This window comes from Mus pahari, chromosome 2 (assembly GCF_900095145.1).
Source record: "Mus pahari chromosome 2, PAHARI_EIJ_v1.1, whole genome shotgun sequence".
Lineage (NCBI taxonomy): Eukaryota > Metazoa > Chordata > Mammalia > Rodentia > Muridae > Mus > Mus pahari.
Window position 1 is genome coordinate 128466111 of NC_034591.1, and position 23868 is coordinate 128489978.

General features: G+C 48.1%; 1 protein-coding gene and 1 pseudogene across 4 annotated transcripts in view; both read right to left on the reverse strand.

Annotated features, from left to right (window-relative positions):
• LOC110316889 overlaps positions 1 to 963 on the reverse strand; it is a 3536-nt pseudogene extending 2573 nt beyond the window's left edge.
• The window catches only part of Srgap3 (SLIT-ROBO Rho GTPase activating protein 3), a 222170-nt gene continuing 198336 nt past the window's right edge, over positions 35 to 23868 (reverse strand). For 2 of the 4 annotated variants that reach the window (XM_021189294.2, XM_021189288.2), the window contains exons 15-22: positions 20909 to 21043; positions 18833 to 18938; positions 18409 to 18636; positions 14566 to 14645; positions 10106 to 10286; positions 8686 to 8835; positions 6031 to 6358; positions 35 to 1997 (exon numbers count right to left, since the gene is read on the reverse strand). In XM_021189294.2, coding sequence (XP_021044953.1) covers positions 1584 to 1997; positions 6031 to 6358; positions 8686 to 8835; positions 10106 to 10286; positions 14566 to 14645; positions 18409 to 18636; positions 18833 to 18938; positions 20909 to 21043 — 1622 coding nt within the window. In that variant the 3' untranslated portion in view covers positions 35 to 1583. The remainder of the gene's footprint in view (positions 1998 to 6030; positions 6359 to 8685; positions 8836 to 10105; positions 10287 to 14565; positions 14646 to 18408; positions 18637 to 18832; positions 18939 to 20908; positions 21044 to 23868) is intronic. The other 2 variants (XM_029535698.1, XM_029535699.1) reach the window with 2 other exon arrangements.

Genomic DNA, 23868 nt, shown 5'->3' on the forward strand with positions numbered 1-23868 from the left:
GGAGGAGGAGGAGGAGGAGGAGGAGGAGGAGGAGGAGGAAGAAAAGATCTTCGGTTGGCTTGGCATGCAGAGGGAGAGTAGAAATGGTCCCACTAGGATTAGATTCGCCTGTGGCGCATTATCCAACAATTCTGGAAGTATCTGGAAAATGGAGACAACAAAAAAAGCAGGTAAAACGGAATCAAACAAGAGCCATGCAGAAGACTGCTGTGACACTACAGAATCACGTACCTTGTTTCTACCACCATGTTTGTCTACGTTAACTGCTTTAGAAGGAATGGAAGAAGAGGAGGGGGAGGGAGGGTGGGGAGCACTGCCGATTTCATAGGATCCCAGGCTACGGGGCTTCCTAGCACAGTCCTCCTAGGATGGAGGCCAAGGGATGACTGGGCACTGGAAGCTCCAGTGGGGAGCAGTGTGGACTGCTCTCAAACAGACATGGTGTGACCGAACCCCTCCTTGCCCATTTAGTTCCAAATCTGACAAAGCATAATCAGTAGAACGAGGAGGAAAAAAAAAACCATTAAATATTTTGAAGATGAGAGAAGTAAAACGTGTATGGTCAGCACAGATTTATCCCTACAGCGCGTGTAGGGTTTGAGCTACTCCATAACTACTGTTTTGGGTTTTGTTTGTTTCCTCCTGTTCTTTTCCCCCAACCACAGCATCTCACCATCTTGATTCAGCATACAAACTCAAGGGTCTTCACACCAACTTCCCCTGTGCCTTTTGGGGGTACAGTTGACCTTTGGCCTCCGGGTGACAGGGCAGGGTCTCTAGGGGTGGGTGGGTGAAGGGTTTTCTATGAAGGGTTCCCCACCTTTAGGGGCAGCCTGCTTGGGGGTACTGCCTGCCCCACCCTTCCTTGAGGGGCAGACTGTTCTGGAAGGCCACGACTTCTGGAGACAGCTGGAGACTGTTTCTGGTTTTGTGTCTCTGCAGGTTAGTGGTATATTGCTTCATTCGCAGTTACTGTGGGGCCTCTAAGTTCTCCCAGAGAAGTCCCTGCAAATCCCACCGAGTAAGAGTGGGAGATGTTTGGTGGCATGGGTCTGAGGTAAATCTAAGTTTCATAAAAAGAAAAAAAAAAGGAGCGTCTATATACAGTTAGCATGTGTGTATGTCCAGCTCTCTAGTATATGTATATAGATGCATAAATATATATATACACACACCTACAGACACATACGTACACATATGCGTATATATGCATCTATTTATATACACACACATATATACGTATGTAGAGAATATCGGGAGAATAATTTTCCAGTGACAATAAGAGAAGCTGGTAAGCATCTGCCTCAATCTTAGGAAACACTGTCCTTGGGACTGATCTTGCTCCAGCATTCCTTGGCATGTCTGTTTGCCCACAAGAGGTCTGTGGCATTCACATGGCTGAGTGGGAGTTGCAGCTAACGCCTGGGCCTCTGCTCTCCACAGACATACACCCTCCCAGGCCGACCTTGCAGGATCTGCCCTCCAAGGCCGGGAGATCCCTGGGAAGCTAGTGGAAGCCACTGAGGCCACCCTAGGCCTTGGTGTGCTGCAGTGGGCCACGGCAGTGTCACCGGTCCTGCAGGTCACATGGTGCCAGACTTGTCCGAGGAGCTATTAGGGAACATCTTCTCCGTAGGCGTCACTGCCGGGCTGCCCACACCAGAGCTGCTGCTGCTGCTGGATCGGTGTTGGACCACGGGTCTGACCGGACGCATTGGGGGCGGACGCAGCTGGGCACCAGCCAGGCGAGCTGACAGGGCCGGCTTGAAGGTGGTCATCATCTCGGTAGAGGAGCTGCTGCTTCGGCGCATAGCAGCATCAGGGTCTCGGATGACAATGGTGTGCAGGGGGCTGGCGGGCTCTGAGCTGATGGGGCCTGCTGGATTCTTCAGGGGCTCCAGGGTGTCCAGCACCACATCTGGTGCCTGCTTGACCGTGTTCTGTCTCTCAAGTTCCCGCAACTCATGCAGAGCGGTGCTCATGGTCTTCTCGATGTCCTGAGGGGCAGAGAGGGCTCTGGTCAGCACGGTGTCTTCAGAATTGCTAGCCAGGTCAAGACCTTCCAGAGGATGCTTTCTGGAAGCCCTATGGCCCAGAGGGAGATCAGACCCCAAGGGCGTCTTGTAACCAACTCAGGGAATCAGCGTGAGCATTCCCTGCGCCTGCCCCCGAATAGGAAGTCACCTTCATAAAGGCAGACCAGGCTATGGCAGGCAGATGACATCCAGTCAAAAACCTGACTCTACTACCGCATTGCTATGGGGCTGCAGTTGACCTCTCTGAGCCTGAGAATTCTCACTGGCAAATTGCAGACAATTAGAATCCCTACTTCAGAGAGTTAATGGGTGTATAAAATGATCGGGACCTTGCATGGCACCTGGCACATAGTAAGCACTCAGAAACAATAATAACAGTCCCTGCTGCAATGATACCTAATGCTGAACACTTATCCAAAGCTTTGAATAACTTATCGATAAGGTAGGGACAACTGTTACACGCATAAGGAAACTGAAGCTCAGTCGAGTCAAGTCCCTTGGCCAGGGCCATACAGCTAAATAACAAGACAATGTAAGTCAGAACCCAGGCAGTTTGGCTCCAGGGTCTCTGCCCTAGCCATTGTGTTATTGTTATTGTTGTTGTTGTTGTTTTGTTTTGCTAAGAGTCCTTCCGTCTTAGAGGTAGAAGGATGGCTTAGTGGTTAAGGAAACTGGCTACTATCCCAAAGATCCCAGGTTCAATTCCCAGCACCCACACAGTGGCTTACAATGTACTGTGCCTCCAGTTCCTGGGATCTGTCACCCTCACCTGACTCTGTGGGCACTGTGCACATGTGGTCTACAGACATCCATGCAGGCAAAACACCCACACATGAAATCAAATGGAAAAAAATAAAGTCTTACATTTTAACACATATGGATATCGAGAGAATTCATACTCTACCCTACATAATTATATAACTGTATGCCAGTTTTAAAAGTTTGAAAAAAAAAAAAAATCCTTGCCCAAAGGAGAATGACTCTCTACAGAACATACACCGTGCATCCTAGAATGACAGGAAGACTTTCCTCACAGGATTATGATCTAAAAGGCTCATATGGGGAAAATGTAAATGGCACATCATTGTCTCTGCAGCCTCATTTAAAAGAGTACCTCAGGAGTCAGAGGTGTGGCACACCTGAGTGAGCTCCTTGTCTACCAATCCAGGGCAGGGCTAGGGCTGAAGGCAGCACTGACTAGAAACTGAGCAAGCTGGGCAGACACCAGCCACTCGCAACTGCAGCCTGTCCATCTGTTGAAAGCCCACACTTGCTGGGAAGATGCAATGAGAGGATGAGCAGGAGGAAACTCTGCCAACTGCCAGACAGTGGTCATCCAACTCCTCAGAGTTCACGTCCTTGTTCAGGGGGCTTTTAATGGGGCTGCCGCTGTATCCAGGCTGATTTGACCCAGAACCCACGGAGGGCACAAGGGACCTGTCTTAAAACCTCCACTTGCAGGTGCCCCGTGCAATCTGAACAATGCTGGCTGCTAAGGGACACTTGCTCTTAAGCAGTCTGAGGCCAGCCCTGGAAGAAATGCACGGCTCTGGGGAGACAGAGGGAACTGGAGCCTGGAGGTACTGACGAGACCTCTATCCACCAGAGTTCTCCATGCTCTCCTCTCTGGATCTGCAGGCATCCTCCTTGCTGTCAGACTCCAAAGTTTCCCCAAGCAGCCTCTTGCTCACCTCACTGTGCCAGTCTACCCCATTTGCTCTCTATATCCTGCTAGTGACTGAAACCAGTTCTGTGCCTCCCCTTTATGATCAACTCTTTGCATGCCGTGCTGGCGGTGTTAAGGAGTCTTTGGGAGTTTCTTTATCCAGAGGCTCAGTTTAAGTGACTCCGCAGGCAGGGCTCTTCTCCCTGTCTGTTGTGCAGGGACACCCCAGCCTCCACCACTGATCTGGGACTTAGTCTCCTATTGTTCCCACAATCCCCTCTGTTTGCTCTAATGTAACGGGAGCTGAAAGATAAAAGTGTCAATAACTAAATTTCTCATCTCCCCATCCCCGGTAGAGTGTGAACGGGAAAGACAGAAAGCTCAGAGAAAGGTGGGCTGAAGGGTTTAGGCTGCAGCCTTGCATTAGTCTGATGAGGAATGCGTAAGTCTGCCAGGTGAAGCTGCAGAGAGGCACTGGGGACTGAGGGACACCGTGGGGAAGGCCCTCATTTGTCACTTCCTCCCCACTTCAGATGACAGTGTTGCACATTTCCATAGCAGTCTCGTTACCTGAACTTTAATTCTACATTGCTCAGGGCATTTGGAGACCAGAGAATCTAGGGTGAGCCCATCTACTATTTGAGGTTCTCCATACCACCTCCCCTTTGACTCAGAGATGAAGTTGAACAAGTGGGTAGCTGGCCAGCATCTTCTCGACTGTGTCCACAGTTTCCCGTGAGCTTCAGTTTCACTTCCACCGGTGAAAAGCACTACCCAGTTAGAGTGGGCGTGCACACTGACAAGATGCATAGGATTTCAGAGTGTATTTCTTGCTCCCCAAATAAAACTAAAGAAGTCTGGCGATGGGGCACACTCTGTTCTTGCTGGAGATCCACAGTGTACAACAAACTATTGCAAAGCTCTAAAATGTCTTGTCAATGCGCTTTTCTACTTAAGAGTACCACAGCACAAATGATGCTAACTGCAGAATACGCTTCTCACTCCACTGGTATCTCATAGCAGTCTGTGATGTGTTAGGCACAGTGCCCCAGGCTGCATTTGAGTGTCCACGTAAAGGGCCTCGAGCCAGCTTTAGGAAGCCTCTGCCCCATTGTGACTGGAAGAGTCTTTAGAAGATTCTAGGTGCTAGGGTGATGGTTCTCAAGAGATTAGCCTTCAAGGATAGAAGGTCAAGTTGGCTGTCTCCTTTGCAGGGCCCATGCTAAGGTACTGACCCCAAGCACTCTCTGGAAGTAGGCATCAGTACATGAGGTAGAGGCCACGTGTGGAGTTCTAGCTGGTGGTGCATTGCTTCCAGTCAGGGGATTCTCTGAGGATCTTCCCTGGACTCTTGTAAGGACATGCTCAGACGCTCACAGGCTCACCTCAACCCCTTCTGAATGATATTCAAAGGCCATCAGCACAAGAGGTTCCCCCCCCCCCCAGGCTGCAGGGTCTCCTAGGCCCTGTTATCCCTTAAGTGAGAGGCAACATCGAGAGAGGTGTGTAATGGACCGCTGCCCAAAATTACAGCTAGGGAAATAACAATGGAGACTTGTGGGAATGCAACATCCAAACTAGATAATACCAGTGATGTGAACTGGTAAATGATGTATGGTGCTGTTCATCTGGCCAGTGGGGGAAAAAAACAAACAAAAAACAAAAACAAACAAAAACGAACAGGAAGTACTCTGGAAGAGCCCGAGATATTCTTCCATTCTGCTTCTGCTCTTTAGTCCTGCCCATCTCTTGGGTCTCGGGTCATATCCTCCCAGTGCATTACTTCTAAACTGTAGGCTCTCAAAACATGATGTAACCCCTCCCTCCACTTATTAAAGACCCCCAGCCTAGCTGCCATTTCGGGTTGGCAGTTCTCTTTAACTCTAAGCTCACGTGGGTAGGGCCAAAGTACATCAGGTCTCCACTTGTACTTCATTGTAGGTGATGGATGTCACCCAACAGAGGCCCAAGATTCATCAAGAAATCAATAGAGTATTGAACAAAGGATGGATGCGTGCATGTATACATGGGTAGATACATGCATGGATACACGGACTCAATCATTGCATCTCCAGGAGAGGGCAGCCACTGCCTCAGCCCCATAATCCAGCTACCCTCTCTCCAGCCTGGACACTGAGGGGGTGGGGGGTGGGGTCTTCCAGTCTTTCCAAGGGCCATAGCTAGTGGCATGGAAAAGAAGCCTACTCACTGTCTTGTCTGACTCAGTTTCAAGTCCCACCAAGGCCACTGTAGTCCCCACTCAGCACTTCCCACCCTCTGTCCCACTGGGTGTCTCACTGGCCTAAGTGTCTTCTGTGGGGCCCTTACTTCTGCCAGGGCCTCAGCCTCCAGGGACTTGTGGTCCCCTAGGCTGCTGTGTCGCGTGGAGCCGCAAGTCGACCTCATGGAGAGCCCTTCAGTCAGCGCCTTCTTGTCAGGGTAGTTGATGCTGCCAGCGCTCCCGAAGGTCGCCATCCTTCTCTTCTCAGGGCTCTCGATCCGTCCCCGGCTGAGGGGGATTTTGTGGGGGCTGCTGGGGCAGGCAGCAGCTCGGGGTGGCGTGTCTATGCTGGGACCCAAGCCCCGGGGTGGGCTGTGTGTGTCGCCCCCACTTCGGCGCCTGGGGATGGCTGCTCCGTCGGACCGTAGTCGCACTCTGCAAAGGAGCCAGGGGCAGGAAGTATGGGGCAGAAGTCAACCCTCGCCAGTCTCAGAATGCACCAGCCAACCCCCATGCTACAGCTACCCGGGAATCTAGAGGAACTAGCACAGGGAAGCCTCATTCAGCCAGAATGGACACTTTCGCGATAAAGGGTGGACTCAGACCTGTGACACCTCCCTTAAAGGGGAGGAGTAACCTGGCCCAGGAAGGAATGTGGAGAGTGGGAGCCAGGCTGGCCATGACAGTACTGTAGACCCTAAGGTCAGGTACATTCTAAGGTCAGATGGGGCAGGAAGATTTCAAACTGGAAGTGCTGTGGCCAGCTCTGGTCATACATAGTCTGGAGCCTTACAGTTTCTAGCTGGATTGAAACACTGAGGCTTGACTGTACCAAAAGGCCACAGTAAGCACTGGAGGGGACCTGTTCACCGTTGTCACCCACCAACCTCCCTAGAGCAGGGCTGTCCATACGGCTTTCCTAGATCTTGGGAAACAAGTCGTTGAAGAGTGAATACGTCACTGTAAACTATGCTTCTGGTCTATGGGTACCTTGTCCACCTCCAGTGCTCTACTGGTATAAAAGGGTATGAGTTGCTTGTGGGAGTGTTGGGTGGGAGGGCACAAGCCTTTGACCCATGTCTGCCACAGCTTTCCTGTATTCTCCCAAGTCCATGCTGCGAATCAGCTACATCGATGAACTATCATCTCTCACCTGCCCACATCTGAGTGGGTTAAAAAGTAACTTAAAGATGGCTCTGCCCTGTGGAAATCCTCCAAGATACAGAGGCCTTCACAAGGGGAGGAAAGGCTGGATGGGGATGAGGGTAGGGAAGAATGGGATGCTGGGAATGGACCGAGTTCCATGAGACTGGTGGCAATTCAAACCCTCTGCCCCCAGCAAAGCTAAGCAAGCCTGGGGGTGCCCCAAAAGGACCAAAGCATAGGCGCTAGGGGAGGAAGAGGCTTTTGAGGAAGAAAGGAAGAAAGATGAGCGAGGGAAGAGGGGAGAGAGGCAAGAGATGGTATGGTCCTCCTAGGAGCAGGGGACCATGCCGTTCTCATCAGTGGACCCCAGTCTTTGACTTCTCTGTGGATTCTATCATCCTGCAGTGTCCAAAGCCAAACTGAATAGATTTAGCTCTAACAAGAGCCATCAGGACCTCAACTAAAATAAATTCTTGCGTATGCTCCCATTGTATGCTGACACGGGTGGCTTCCAATCTCTGGAAAGACTGGGTTGATCACATGACCCTTCTGCAGCGGGGGTGGGGGTGGGGGGTGGGGACCACAGACTTGACATTCCAAGAGGACCGGGGGGTTGGGGGTGTGGTAGAGTGACAGGCTGTTAGCTTTCTCTCTGTTCCCAGGAGGACTTGCACAGAGCCTGGCTGGCAGAAGGGTCATGTGACGCAGCCCAGCCTCTGTGAAGAAACTGGCAAATCTGCTCCCACCAAACAGGTAGGCGGAGTCGGGTATCAACTTTCACTGGCACAAAAGGAGGTGTGAGCTCTCTGTTTAAGTGGTGTGCTTCAGGGATGGGGGACTGTAGGAGTTTTAGATTTTTAAAAATGTTGTATAACAAATCATCTCCAGCAGAAAACTGGAAGGATCCGGGAGCTGTTGGAGAAGAGAGGAAAAGCACTCGCCAACTTCTCTCTCTCTCTCTCTCTCTCTCTCTCTCTCTCTCTCTCTCTCTCTCTNTNTGTGTGTGTGTGTGTGNGCGCGCGCGCGCGCGCGCGTGCGCACGTGCACGTCTGCCTCTCTCAGTACTATTACATTAAATTTTCAATGCAGTCTTATAGCTCTGTCTCTGTCTCTCTCTGTCTGTCTCTCTCTGTCTTTCTCTCTGTCTCTGTGTCTGTGTGTGTGTGTGTGTGCACACGTGTGCATGTGCCCGTCTGCCTCTCTCATTACTATTATATTAAAATTTCAAGACAGTCTTATAGCTCTGTCTCTCTCTGTCTCTCTGTCTCTCTGTCTCTCTCTCTCAGCACTATTCTATTAAATTTTCAAGACAGTTTTACTACGTGGTCAGGCTGGCCTATGCTTATTATTTAAAATACAAAAGTTCTATGATCCCAGCATATGTCTTCCTCTGCCTTCTTCAATGCCCCTCCCCTCCACCTCAAAGCTATGTGGCTCACACCTAGAATCTTTGGGTCCTTCCAGCCAACCCACCCAGCTGTTCCCAGGGTTGTGGCTTGTAGGATCAAGGTGCTGTAATAGCCTCCTCCTCCCCTCCCTGCCCTCTTGCTTCTCCCAATCAGACACAAGCAAGCAAACGGGTACTGGTGAGACAAAAATGAACCCATGTTTCCTACCGGCCCATCACCCCCCCAAAGCCGTAATCAGAGATGTGCTCTGTGGGGGACTGGAGGTCATTCTTGGAGGAGGCCTTGTCATCCAGCAGTGGCCCACTGCTGGCCTCGCTGTCAGCCTTTTGGCTCAGGCTATCGGAGAAGGCATCGTCCCTGGGGAGGAGAGAGACATGAGTTGGAGGTGGTTCCCACGCTCTGAGGAAGGCCTGGAATGTCCAGAACTCCCCCACAGCTGCCTGCACACACCTATGGCTATACCAGCAGCCCAGGGTGAGCACCTTCCCTCCACGCACACCCACCGCAATGCTCGCATAGCCAGGCTCGCTAGCACGTGGCTCCCTTGTATTCTACCCCTATAGCTCTGTTTCTTTCCCTTTTCCTAGCTTGTTCCCTTAGACCCTTTCAATGACGGAGACAGGTTGAAGAAATGGGAGTTGGAGTCTGCAAGCTGGGTGTGGGGTACTGAGTGCTGAGTCTCCCAGCATAGGGTGCTGTATGCTGAGTTTCCTATTGCTCCATGCAAGGTGGTTCAGAGCCAAGCAAGGGAGGAAGGGCCACCTCAGTCCCTTATCTCCCTATCTGCAGTGCAGGATTCTTGTGAGGTGGCCCATGCTTTTAGGGGTGCCCTGCCAGTTTCCCTCTATAACCTTCTCCTTCCAGTGACTTGTCCTTGCTGTCAGAGGTCTGTGGACTCCAGGGCTGCCAGTCGGCCCGCTATTACAGCATCACCGCTATTACAGCATCCCCTTTCTCGCTTGCTTGGCCTTGGCCTTGGCACACTCCGAGAATTTTCTCTCCTGCATCACATCATAGGCTTAGGATTCCCTGTGGAGCTTAGCTCCTTAGCTGCTTCCAGGACAGGCCAGCTCTGCTAAGACTGTCCATGCTGGAAGGGAATGAGAGAACCCCACGCAAAGTGTGTTGATTTCTTGAACTTCCTGGGCGGTGCTGGATTCTTAGGATGTGTGGCTTTTTAACTCCTTAAATCGTTAAAAATGGAATCTGGCTAAAGGAGACCAGGAACATTTCTTTTTCTCCACCCTCTTTGAAGGTCACATCTGGAGTAAAGGACTAAGGGTTGGCGAGCTGATCACTGGCTACAGGAAAAGCTCAGGATAAGGGAGGGATACGAGAAGACTATGGGATGCTAATGACCGTGGTGGGTGATATAACCTAGATGTGGCTCATGGATATGGATGGTGACCCCAGACCTAATACTCCCTCTGTATCATCTGAAGGATGAGCAACATGCATATTTCTTCTGTGGATTTCCACTTAAAGGAAGTTAGAAAAAAATTCTTAGAGATTATCAAACATATTGAATCTGGAAGGACAAATTTCCAGTGTTCCCTGTCCACTGCCCATTCCAGACATCACTAATCTATTCCCTCATTCTTCACAGAAGGCCCCAGTTCTCACTCACATGTCCTGTACAACTATGTACTGATGAGGGATGAGCCCATCTACACCGTTGTGGCGGCCCTCCCACCAGTCCTCTGAGGCACGGTGGTACAGGAGTAGTGAGGCCCCTTTTTTGAAGGATAGTTCACGAGGAGACCGCCCCACATAGTCAAACTTGGCGATGGCCTCGATCTGCTCCACTTCTAGAAGAAAATCAAGAGAAAGAGTATCTGTGAGGTCTTGGGGGTGGCTGGTGACTGACTCATGCCGCCTTGGCTTCAGTGAGGAGTCATGGGCGGCGGGCTTGATGAACACGTGGGCTGGGGCTCAAGGACCCCCAGCGCACCAGGCTCAGACTCCTTGATCTTAGGCAAGCCATGCAGTTTCTCAGAATGTCCACTGAGGACCAGGCTCGGTGGCACCGACCTGCAACCTCAGCATTCTGGAGCCCAGGGCAGGAAGACTGTGAGTTTGTGACCAGTCTGGGTTACATAATGATGAGCTATCTAAAAAAAAAGTAAATAAACAAATCTAAAATGTCTACAGGAAGCTGGCAGGCCAGGTCCTTGTTTTCTGTTGCATAATTACTGAAGCCAGTTTGGTCAACAGTGGTAATGCACACCTATAATCCAAGCATTTGGGAGGTGGGGGTAGGATAACAAGAATTTAAGGCTAGTCTGAGCTACATGAGACCCTGTATCGTGTGTGTGTGTGTGTGTGTGTGTGTGTGTGTGTGTGTGTGTGTGTAGAGATTTCTGTTCCTTCTGCACACCAGTATGTACTCTATCTCCACTTTCCCATGGGCTCTCTTTTCTCCCTGGTCCACATTACACACATTACCCACCCTGCCTACAGCACTAGATTCCTATCTCTGTTCACCCACCCACAATACTTTCCGTGACTCTCTTTTCCTTCTCTCGTTCTTTTTTCCTTTGTCATGCTGGGGATGGAACCCAGAGCCTCCCACACACTAGGCAGGAACTCTGTCACTGAGCCACACACTCAGCCTTTCAGTGGCTCTTAGACTTTCAAACAAACGGTGAATGAAAATGAGGGCAGAGTACATTCAAGCTCATGGATGCAGCTAACGCCCTGCCTCGGTGAAATTTAGAGCTGCAAATGGCTGTGCTAAGAGAAATCCTAAATCAATAACCTCCACCTTCACCTTAAAAAAACAAGAACTGCAGGGATGGAGAGATGGCTGGGGGGGGGGGGATTAAAAGCAGGCTGCCCCTCCAGAGGACCTGGGATTGAGTCCTAGCACCTACATGTTAGCTCCAGTTCCAGAGGATCTAGCACTCTCTTCTGGCCTCCAAGGGCACTGCATGCACATGGTACATAGGCATACATGCAGGCAAAATGTGAAAATTGAATTTAAGATCTAAAAAAAAATTTTTTTAAAGACATTTGAAGTATAAACTAAGCAGAAACAAGCAGAAAAAGATGGAATCCTACTAGAGTAGAATTAAATGAGACAGAGACTAGGAAGCTAGGCGAAGTCCAAGCTGCTGTTTTGAAAATGAGCAATGAAATTAACAAATCTCTGGCTAAATAAACTAAGAAAATAAGAATGAAAAAAAAATCACACTAGCCATATGTAAGATCAGAAATGAAAGAGGAATGTTAATGTTATTACTCTGAAGGGAAAAGAGGTATCCTAAAGAAATATTACCAACAACTATCCATCAACACACTAGAAAGTGGAATAAAATGAGCCTATTTCAAAAAAAAAAAAAAAAAAAAAGCAGACTACTGAAGCGGTTTTGAGAAGTAGGATATCTGGGGCCAATGGGAAAGGCAGCTTGTTGCCAAACCCAAAATGTGAGTTTGATGACTGAGTCTTACGTGGTGGAAGGAAAGAACCAAATCCTGCACGTTGTCCTCCAACCCCACAAGTACAAGCCACGACAGGGGCACCCCTCCCCCAGTAAACAAATATTTAAAAAAAAAAACCAAACAGAATATCAAGCTGGTAAGATGACCTCAGTTCTCTCCTCATTCATTAAAACACGTAGGGGGAAAAACTGTACACAGTGGTGCACATCTGTGTTCCAGCACTCCTGCCACGGTGAGGTGGGGTGGAAGACAAGAGAATCTTCTAGAAGCTCCCAGGCCAGCTAGCCTATCGCATGCAGCAACAGAAACCAGAGAAACCCTGTCTCAACAAAACAGAGGAGAAGGATGGCATCCGACTTCATGCATGCCATGTCATGCGTGTGCCTGCCCATCAGACATGGACATGTGCACATGTCAAGGACACATCTTATGAAAAGAAACGGGAAACCCGAATGAGCCTCCAGGAGAAGGCACCACCCATCAAAGCATGAGAGAGAAGGGCCCAGCCCCATTTGGCTTCATTGTTGAACTATACTGAACATTTAAACAATAATAATTATTCACAGAGTCTTCCAGAAAGCCCAAGAGGTTGTGTGTGGGGGGAACACTTGGCAATGCATTTCACGAGGCAAGTATTATCTAACACAAAACCTGGACTACATCACCAGGAGACGACAGGCTGATAGCACATAGAATATGGGTGAAAATTTTCTCTACAAAATATTAGCAAACTGGGCGCAGGGGCTTATTAAAGGGGTCATGCTCCATGGTATCCCAGGAATGTAAAATTGTTTAGCATCTAAAAAGCCAATAAATATATCCTGTCTTACCCATAAATAAAAAGCACGGATGACATAATCATTGCAATGGATAAAGAAAAGCATTTGGCAAAACCCAACACCTTCTCCTAACAAAACATCCCACAAAACAGGAACAGAGGGAACTTCCTTGACTTGACAGATGCACCTCTGAAAACCTTACTGCTGGCTGGGAGAGACGGCTCAGCCACTAAGGGCTTTTGCTGCACAATCATGAGGTCCGGAGCTCAGATCCCCGTATCCAGGAGACAAGCCAGGCATCTGGCACATACCTGTGACCTCAGTTCCCGGAGGGATGGAGACAGAAGCGTTGCTGAAGCTTACTGGCTTCCAGTCCAAGTGAAAATATGTTAACCCAGGATCAGGGATTCTGCCTCAGAGAAATAGTGATCACAGAAGACACACAACAACCCTCTTCATGTCTTCGTGTGTGTGCCAGACACAAGTACACATATGCATGAAAATGCATTCACACACAGACACTCATCAAAAAAGAAAACAATTACCCTGACAGCTAATATTTTCTCTTGTGGTAAAATACTGGCTGTTTTCTCTGTGTGGTGGTTTGGATGAAAACAGCCTCTATGGGCTTGTCTGTTTGAATATTTAGTTCCTAGTTAGTTGAAATGTTTGGGAAGGATTTGGTATGGCCTTGTTGGAGAAGGTGTGTCACTGGGGGATGGGCTTTGGACTCTAACCCTCTGACACTGTAAGCCCCAAATAAACTCTTTCTTCTATAAATTACCTTGGTCATGGGGTCTTATTACAGTAATTTAAAGTAATTAAGACACCTTGCAAGAAAGAAGGCAAGACAAGGGTCTTCCTGAATATAGTCAAAACTACAAGAAACAAAATAAAAGCTGGATGAATTGGACTTCATCAAAATTAAAAACCTTTTGTGCTTCAAAGAACACCATTTGTAAAGCAAAAATCAAGTCTCATAATGAAAGAAAACATTCAGAAATCATACTTGAGGTAAGGAACTTATATTTAGAATATGTAAAGAGCTGTTCCAACTCAATACTGAAAAGACAAATTTAAAATGGGCAACAGCTCTCTAGACAGAATATCATCCTGCTTCTTTTCCAGGTGAACAAAGGTTCTAGTGATTTCTAAGTACCACTCTCAGGCACTGAAGGGCAGCTGTGCTGCTTGGAGAACCCAGGGGTGGTGGGGACTGGCCCTGTGGAAGCATGAGAAGCCCCTGTGAAGTTCTGTCCTAGCCTCTGCCCACTCTATCTAGTGGGTAAGGAGGCCTGAGCCCACTTCACTCAGACTGTGCTTCTGTGTGGCCTGGTTTCCATAGAAACCAGCATGAATCTGTCCCTTGTCTGGCAGAAGTAGAGGAATCGGGTGGATGGGCCCCTTCCTCCTTCTCTCTACACACACACTTCTGTTTCTCTCCACAGTCCTCACTATTGAGGTAATTCGCAGGTGCCCCTGCATTGGAGATGACCCTTTAATCTCACATTGTCAGTCTGTTCTTAAGCTGCTTCCGGTCTGTTGATGTCTTCTGAGAGACTCACCTCATTTTTCACTACATCCTAGGTCCCAGCAAAGGCCTGGTGCAGAGCAGATCCTTGGGACCCAAGCAGGACATAAAGAGGATGATACAGGCCAGGAATGGTATGTAGTAAATGCACAGTGCCCACCAGGATCTGTGTGAGCCTGTGTTGGGACCTGAGGCATGTATGAAGGTTTTCCTGGGTCCCCCTCCATGCTGAAGGGAACACTGTGCTGTTTGGAGAGCTGAGCGGCTGTGAGGTTGGCCCTGTGGCTGGCTCAGGGCCCTGTGAAGTTTTTGGCCTAGATCTTCCGTGCTACTCACCTTCATCACTGGTGTGAGGCTCCGTGCCATTGTCATGGTCAACTTCATCAATGGTCCCCGGCTCACTGTGTGGGCTGTCACTGCAAGCAAACACAGGAAGAGGACCTGCTGAGGTGGGGGCTTTCTTGAATACTCCCTTAGTGAAGCCTAGCTATGGAACTGACTAGATTGTCATAGGCTTGTATGTGACCACCCACATGTACTGGAAATGTCATCCCCAATGTCACAATGTTTGGAGGTATAACCTAAGCAGAGGTGATAAGGCCACAAGGACTGTGTTAACAGAAACTGATTGGTGTCCATCAAGGAGTGGGGTAGTTATCATAGGGCCAACTGACCCCCCCTGAGCTATATTTAGTTTATTATAGGCGAGTCAGACTCAAGTATTCTAGTTCAGTAGCAGGAGTGGGTCAAAGTAGTTTATGTGTTCAGTGAGATCCAGATGGCAGTGGTAGACCGCAAGCTTCTGGAAGCCAGGACTTTCCCTAGTATGTGCACATGTGTGTGTGTGTGTTTGTGTGTGTGTGTATGTGTGTGTATGTGTGTGTATGTGTGTGTGTGTGTATTTGAGTGCATGTGTGTCCTCACCTGTGTGTATGTGTGCATATGTGTGTGCGTGCACGTATATGTGCATGTGCATGAGTGTATGTGTGCATTTGTATGCACATGTATATGTGTGTCCTCACCTGTGTGTATGTGTGTTTTTGTGTGTGTTTTCATCAGCATATCGACTGGGTTTACGCACCACTACATTAAGTAGGAAGGACACAATGACGAGCTAAGTGGACCAGGTCCCTCACCTCACTGCCCACATTCTAGAGAGAGAAGACGCTGAGGCCAGTGCACAAAACAGTTGCAAGATGAAATAATGATTTATTAGAAAGAGACAGGCTGAGAGGAGGGCAGCAGAGGGGCCAACATGAAGTGATCAGGTGGCTGTTAGAGGAGGTGATGTGCATGATACTGTTAGAAAAGAACAGAGAGCTCTGGGCAGCTCAGCTGGTGGTGTCTGGCATGTACAAAGGCCCGACTTCCATCTCCAGCACTACGTGAACCTGGCCTGGTAGCGTGCACCTGTGATTCCAGCTCCCAGTAGGGTAAAAGCAGGAGGAGCAGCCATTCAAGTGAGCGTCTGCTACATAATGAGTTCGGGGCCAGTCTGGGCTCCATGAGCCTCTATTTTCAAAAGAACAAAAAGAAATAGACTTATTGTGAAGATTTCCCCATTCCCATCAGGATTAGATCCAAATCGAGCACATCAGCCTTCAGCTGACCTGTGGAGAGCCTGGTACCTCGCCACCCTCCTCTCACATACTCTATGTCAACAAACCAAGCCACTTTTCATTCTACTGAGGGCTCCCGGCCTAGGACTCTCTTGGCCCAGTCCTCTGAGCGTTGGCTCCAGTTGGAGCTGCTGGCTTGGATCTTTTCTAACCTCCTTGGGATACCTTTCTTGGTAATTGGCTCAGGGACCCCTTCTGGAACAGGAGTCTCTCAACACTCCTTCCACTGGAGCTGATCCTGCTCAGGTACCATCCCTGCCACCAGGAGATCAGTCCCCAGAGGATTCTGGATGGGGGAGGAGGAGACATTGCTGAGTGAATGAGTCTGGCTTACCGTACTGAGACCTTCAGCTTCACCTCCCGTTTTGGTTTTGAAAATGCCTTCCAAATGACCATGTAATTACTAATTCTCCAGCCTCACCGGAAATGAAGAAAAGTGTAAAAGTGGTACGTGTGTACTGTGTACTAACAAGCGTGTAATTTGTGTGTTTAGCTTCTCTTCGTGAAGGAATTGTGCTTTCTAGATGCGCAAGAGTCTCATACAGTCTGAGGATAGAGAGCTGCAAGCAGACGCCACTGAGACCAGTCACGTTTGTAGCCCTTCATGTCTATTTGGGAAGGACTGTTCAACTTTGAAGCCTGAATAAGCGTAGAGGATGTAGGTCATCCAAACATTCAGGAGGACTTTAATCAAAGCCCAAATCGCCACTGGGCATGGCAGATCAAGTCTATGATCCCAGCACTTACTGAGGCAGGAGGATCACAAGTTCAAGTCCAGCATGTGCTAAATAGTGAGACTCTTTTGCAAAAAAACAAAAAAACAAAAAACAAAACAAAACAAAACAAAAAAAACCCAAAAAACTGAAATGACTACGTTCCCCACAGGCACCTGGCAGAAAGACTTAAGCGTACAGGTTGTGTTGACCTGGGCTAGGGACGATGTGACAGCAGGAACATTTGGCTGGTCTCAAGCAGCATGTTTAATTTTCTCTTCTCTGCATTCCTCCTCCCCCCACTGAATTTTCCTTTTTAATTAAAATTTAACTGTACAAAAATCATAAGAATTATATGTGGTTGTGAGATGTCATGTGATCATTTAATGTATGCACACATTGTGGGATGTTTAAATCAGGGGTAGAAGTACCTATTTCCTTAAAAACATTTATTTTATTTTAAAAATTATTTGTATGTGGAGGGTGGGAATGATATGTGTATAAATGCAGGTGCCCGTGGAGGGCAGAAGGCATCAGGTCGCCTGGGGCTGGAGTATAGGCAGCTGTGAGCTGCTAGACTTGTGTGCTGAGAATTGATCTCAGGCTTTCTGTAAGAGCAATGCATACTCCCAATTGCTGAGCCATTGCTCCAGCCCCAACATTAATCTTTTTTTTTGTTGTTGTTGTTTTACTTTGGTGCTGAGGATAAAATTAAGGACCCCCTACACAGTAAGTATATGTATGCCCCATCACTGGGCTATACCCCAACCCCCTCAGTCATTTTTCAGTGTGAAAAACCTTTCTTTGCTCTAGTTTCCTGACATATCTGGTAGATTGGTGCTGTTTACATAGTCACTCATTACAATTAAACACATAGCCACCTTCACTCTTTCAGGGTTAGCTTGAAGAAGAAGCCAGACCTGGGTCTGAAAAGGTTCCTAACTATTCCTCCTTATACAGAGCATCATAGAAGCTAAGAGAGCTAGCTACCTGACTAATGATTAATGACCTGAGGTGGGGCATGCAAAGACAGGAGATTCTGGGAGAAAGAACCCCTGGGTGGGAGGAGTCAGGTTCTGGCGGGTCATGTGACACCCACTCCTCTGCTTCCTGAGAAGCAAAGGTTACCTGGCCAGCCACCATATTGTAAGAGCCCCTCAGATGCAGACAGAGCCCTGAAATAACTCTTTGGGAAGTCTCCACAGGAACAACTGAGAAAGGGAAGGCTCTCTTTGTGTTGGAGCTGCCCAGAGAGTGAGTGACAAAGCTGGAGCTGCCCTCTGACAGCCTCTAAGGGAAGCCAAGGGATAGAGACTGCAGGGCCAGGTCCTGCTGACAACTGCTGAGCCTCTGGATCCAGCCATACCTGAAGAAATAGCCCTAAGTGTTTCAGCGAGGTAAACTACAGGTACATATTGGCTTAGGCTATCTGAAGGCATGTTCTTACTCCTTGTAACGTATGCAATTTTGACTGATATAGTTGTCTCTCACATGGGACTGCTGTAAAATTTACAAGGAAAACTAGCTATAGTGCATGTCTCCTAGGGTAATGAGAAAACTGGAAGGCTTCTGACTGTTTTTTTTTTTTAATTTATTTATTTATTATATGTAAGTACACTGTAGCTGACTCCAGACACTCCAGAAGAGGGCATCATATTTTGAAGAGGGCATCATATTTTGTTACGGATGGTTCTGAGCCACCATATGGTTGCTGGGATTTGAACTCAGGACCTTTGGAAAAGCAGTCGGTGCTCTTACCCACTGAGCCATCTCACCAGCCCCGGCTTCTGACTGTTTTTAACAACAGGGTGATGCTGACGGGACTATTAAGAGGAAGGATGCCTTACCAGTACTCTTCCCCTCCAGCCATGCATTTTTCGTACACGGGTCCCTCTAGCTCCCGCGGGCTGGGGAAAATGGCTTCATGGTGGATGATGATAGTTTTGATGACTTCATTGACATGCGCCTGGCAGGATACAGGGTCCTGCCCATCCGGGATGTGCATGAGGGTGGGCCCGAAGCAGATGGCCAAGTTGTAGGGATCCATCATGTTCTCATCACTGTACTGGGAAAGGCTAGGAGAGAACAGATACTGTTCACCCAAAAGGCAAGTCCTCCCCCAGAGTTTCTTTCTTTTTGCGGGGGGGAGAGGTAAGTGGGGACACAACACAAACGCAGACGTTTCTATATTCTGATTTATAAAATAGCATTCATAAGAGCCTTGGCCCAGAGGTGGCCAGTGGCAGAGGGCTCCCCAGGCCAGGTACTCACTGATTGAGGAAAGCAAAGAGGTATCTCATGACCACAATGACCACGCGGGGCAGGGTGATGAGGATCTGCTGGATTGGGTGCACCCTGTCAGCTGGGTTCTCCAGTTCTGTAAGGCACAGAGGGTTCAAGGTGACCATCACCCTTAGAGAGCAAGGCAGTAGATATCTCTAGGCTCCACCTCCTCCATCGGCTATAGGGATCAGTCAGAAAGGCTCTACTCTCAGTTGGGATTCATAGGAGATCCTGGTTAGAGCCCATCAGAATGAGACAGGTTGGGGGCTAGCCTACTTAGAATCTCTTTGAGCCAGTCTTGAGGACTTGTGGGGAATCCTATAGAGAGGTGCCTGGGACTTGGTAGCAGAAAATCTGGAGCGGCTGGGGATCTGCCAGAAATGAGAAACCTATCTAATGGTCAGAAGAGTGACAGAAACCCCAGAGTGGCCATGTGAAGTCCAAAACGAATGGCCTCAAGTTTTCTGGTAGAGGATCTGAAACTCGCTGTTTTATGGACTCAGATGGTTTAAATTTCAGTCACTGGCAGCCTTGGAGTCCTGATATCATTGACAGGGACAGTGGTTTAGTAAAATGCGAGAGGCACCAGCTATAGCACAGGCCTTGGCAATGTTGCAGTCATTCAGAAAAGAATAGTGCAAGCACAGGCTCTTCTTGAGTGACCTATTGACCAGAAAGCTTAGCGCCTGCCCAGGATCTCATCAGGGATCTGTTCTCAGGTGAACCACAGAGTCAAATGCTGGTGTGATGGCACAGCAAGACAGAACACCTATGGAGTTGGCAAACCGGAATTACAAGAAGTGAGGTGCCAATGCTGTGTGTAGGGTGGACAAGCCGCACATTGTCAGTGACGTTTTTCTCACAGAACTCCAACCTCCAAAAGACCCCTTTTCTCCTCAGTAGCCAACACGACGGGGCTACCGACACTCTTGCATGCCTCATCTCCTGCCTCATCTTCTTCCACAGAGTCTGAAAACTACTTAGCTCCATGGCGCTCCATGAGGTGCTACTGCCAAAGCTGGGGTTCTCGCTTCTTGGGTAGGCATTGTGTGTAGATTGTTACTATACAACTATAGTAAGTGGAAGTCTATATTGGCATTTGTCACTCACGTGCCCTGACTGCGTAGGGCATGTGAATCGATGTTGCCTGCCTTCAATTTCAACAGGGTGGTCCCTCTAACTCACCTTCAAGACCTGGCTGGAGGAAGTCTCACCCAAGACAGTTCACAGTCAGTTTCTTAGGCTCCTCTATATGTCCTCTAGACCCTCCTGTCAGTCACCCATGCCAGCTATCCCCCTATGGCTATTAGCATCATCATAGTTCTTAAAGACAGTTTTTTTTTTAAATAAAGAGAGTACTTAAATCACTATTATGAGAAAAAAAGGAGAATCTCTTGTTTTAATTAGGAGGTGACATGCAAATATGTAACAGTGAGGATATGTTCTAAGACATGCTGAAGGCAGGACAATGTGAGACCACATCTGTACCATCTCCTACTGTCCTACACCTGGGATACATCCTGACTTCTAGCATCTCCTCCATCAGTCAAGTACCTTATGACCAGCAGTGTAGAGATAATCTCCCAGTCAGTTAACTATCATCATTCCCCTTGTCTGCTGACCTGATTCCTTAAACCTTCCATGGATCCCTACCCCTCAAGGTACAAAGCTGTAGGGTCCTTCAAAGACATTCAAATCTACTCCTCTTGCTACATTGGACTGCACCATGCTCTGTCCTGCTGATCCAATTGGGCCACTGTCCCCAACCCTTCCAGGCTTCCCCGAATCCCCTCCTCTTGGCAGTCTTGCTCATGTCCCTCCCCCAGGTCTACTCTGTGACTCCAGGTTTCTCTCTGCTTCTCCTCTAAGTTCCTGTTGTGCCTAGGGAGTGCACCATGTCCATTAGCCCACTGTGCTACCTAGAGAGCTGGGACTTTAAGCTCTCTAAGAACCACACATTGTTCATAGCACCCCTCTCCTGTGCCTGGCAGGATAAAGAGCCAGCACTTCAGCTTCTATAAAGATCCACGAAGCAATGGGCCAGACCACCTGTAAAATACTTACTAATAGTAGATATCAAATCTTGAAACCTTTCCTTAGGAAAGAGTGGGTTTTCCAGTCCTCGGAAATACAGTTTTAAAACACCAGCAACTGAATTGATATCTCGCTCATTTTGGTCATCCACGAGGGGGTCTTCACCTGTGTGGAGACAATGTTTTAGGCTGGTGAGAAAAGAGAATCTCTCTCCAATACTGGGAGATATTCTCCTTTCTCAACTGAAAGAGGAAGAGACCTGGCCAGACAGACAGGAGGAAGAGGATGGAACAAGCCTGAAAACCTGTGACTCTCAGTCTCTACACCTTTTAAATTTCCTATTAGAAAATACTCAGAGGGGCTGGTGAGATGGCTCAGTGGGTAAGAGCACCCGACTGCTCTTCCAAAGGTCTGGAGTTCAAATCCCAACAACCACATGGTGGCTCATAACCATCCATAACAAGATCTGACGCCCTCTTCTGGAGTGTCTGGAGTCAGCTACACTGTACTTACATATAATAAATAAATAAATCTTCAAAAAAAAAAAAAAAAAGAAAATACTCAGAAAGGATAAGCCTCCAATTATGAATGTCCATCACCCATTACTTAGCCCTCTCTTGAGTTCTCTATTTATTATATACACCATGGTTCAAATTTTTGAGAAATTTTGACACTATAACACATTTCTCTTAAGAATCAGGACACTCTCAGCTAACAACGATAACTTTATCTAACCTAAGAAACAGAACAAACCTTCCAAAAAATAACACCACACACAGCCCACATTCAAACTCCGCCAACTATCCCAGTATGTCTGTCATGGATTTTTGTTTTAAAAATATAAGCACTATCCTGAGTTCCCACAGTTCATTTGCTGGTTGGCAGTTGTTCCTCTTGTTTGTTGTTTGTCTGATACATGGTCTCCATGTATCCCTGGATGGCCTGGAACTTGGGGCAATCTCCTGCTTCTGCTTCCAAATGCTGAGATCAAAGGCATGTGCCAGCATGCCCAGCTCAATGGCTGCCTCTTGGGTTTTATAAGTATAAAATACACTCCAGTGTTTTTTGAGTGCTGAGTTTGTGTTTGATGATGTAGGTCTCCCTGTCTTGTAGAATTGCCTCATATTGTGTCTTTCATTTTCCTCATGACTTGACTCGAGTTTTTTATTTTGGACCAGGATACAGAGGCACATAATGCCTGCTACTAGGTACGCGTAGCACTGAGTTAAGGTGGCAGATCTTTTTCCCTTTAAACACCATAAAGGTATTCCCTTTTTTGCTACAAACATGAGACTTGTGAAGTGAGACCAGAATCCTGGCACTGTCTGCCCACTAGTCCCTGTGGTCAGCATGGCTCACCACATGGGGTCAGTCTCCAGTGATGGGTCTTGCCTTGTAACCCAAGGAACTCATTGATTCTGTTAGCTTGGCCAGTGAGCTCCAGATAGCCACTTGTCTGGGCTCCCCAGCACTGTGGTTACACAAACCTACTTCTATGCCTGGCTTCTACATGAATGCTGAACATCTGAACTCAGGCCCTCATCTGCTCAGCTCCCTAAACCAGATTTAAAGGCTCTCAGAGAGAGGGCCCATCTTTACCCTTTCCCTCCACACCTCAAACACCACCATTTTCTTTAGTCTGACTCGTCTGCAGTGTTTCTACTACAGCAGATGAGTAAACACATCTATAGTCGGCCCTCTGCACTCACAAGCTGCACATCTGGGATTCAACAAATATGACAAAATATTTTTTTAAAGGAGATGGCCTCTCGGGGCTGGGAGGTTGGTCAGTGAGTGGCTTACGGCACAGCACAAACTCGAGTTTGTCCCTAGCATCCATAGGACAACACAGATGTGGTAGTGTGTGCGATCCAGCATTGGGGGAGGGCAGACAGGAGGATCCCTCCAGCTCATAGGCCAGTGGTCTAGCCAATCAGAAAGCTCCAGATTCAGTAAAAGGCCCAGTCTCAAACACATAAGGTGAAGAACGAAGGCACCCAATGTTAACTGACTTCCGGTCTCCATGTGCATCTGCACACACACACACACACACACACACACACACACACACGAACACACATACTCACCACTATACATACACCACAGTAAAGAAGAGCTTGCCAACACTGAACCCATGAAGACTTTTTTTCTTGGCATCTCTTTTCTAAACAAGTTTAACCAGCACATACATGGTGTTTTCATCACATTAAGCATCGCGAGTCACCTACAGATGATGGCTGGATGTGCCTGCCGTGTGGGGCCTATAAACATGCTACATTCAGAAATGCACTGCTGGTTTTCTAGGTTCTAGGTTCCTGAGCCAGTCCCCTAAAGATGGTAGCAACTGTATATGTTCTTCACGGACCCTTACACTAAATGCCATTCTCTCCTGCATAAACTTGTTTCTTCACTTTAGCAGCAAATCCTGGAAATCTCTCCAAAGGACTTCCCAAAGTCTCCCACTAGCTCTCTAGGTGGCAAAGAATCCTGTCACATAGGGAGGCCACACTTCACTCACTTGACCTCCTACAGGACTACATTTAATTACTAGTTATACTTATTTAGTTCGTTATTTATATGCAAATGATAAGGCATACATCTGGAGGTCAGAGGTCAACTTGCAGAAGTCAATTCTCGCTATCATATGGATCCCAGGAATTGGGTCATTTATCCACTGAGCCATATATCAGCAGCTCCACGTTTGACGTCTTTCAGGCTTTTGCTGTGATAAACACTGCCACAGCGGATAGCCTGCATGTGCACATTTGTATTTGCGGAGTCAGGTCTCAGCTCCGCTGGGTCACCGTGAGTGTGGTTTCTCACTTGTAGTCAAAGCTCTCTCATTGGGGCCACACCACTTTGTACTCCTGGAGAAGTCTTTCTTCCCCAGCTCTGCCCATGGCATATTGCTAGTCTTCTGAGACTTTTCGCCATTTGGATGGGGGCAATTCGGCATTTCAGAGGAGTGGCTCTCTGCCGTTTAACTGGGA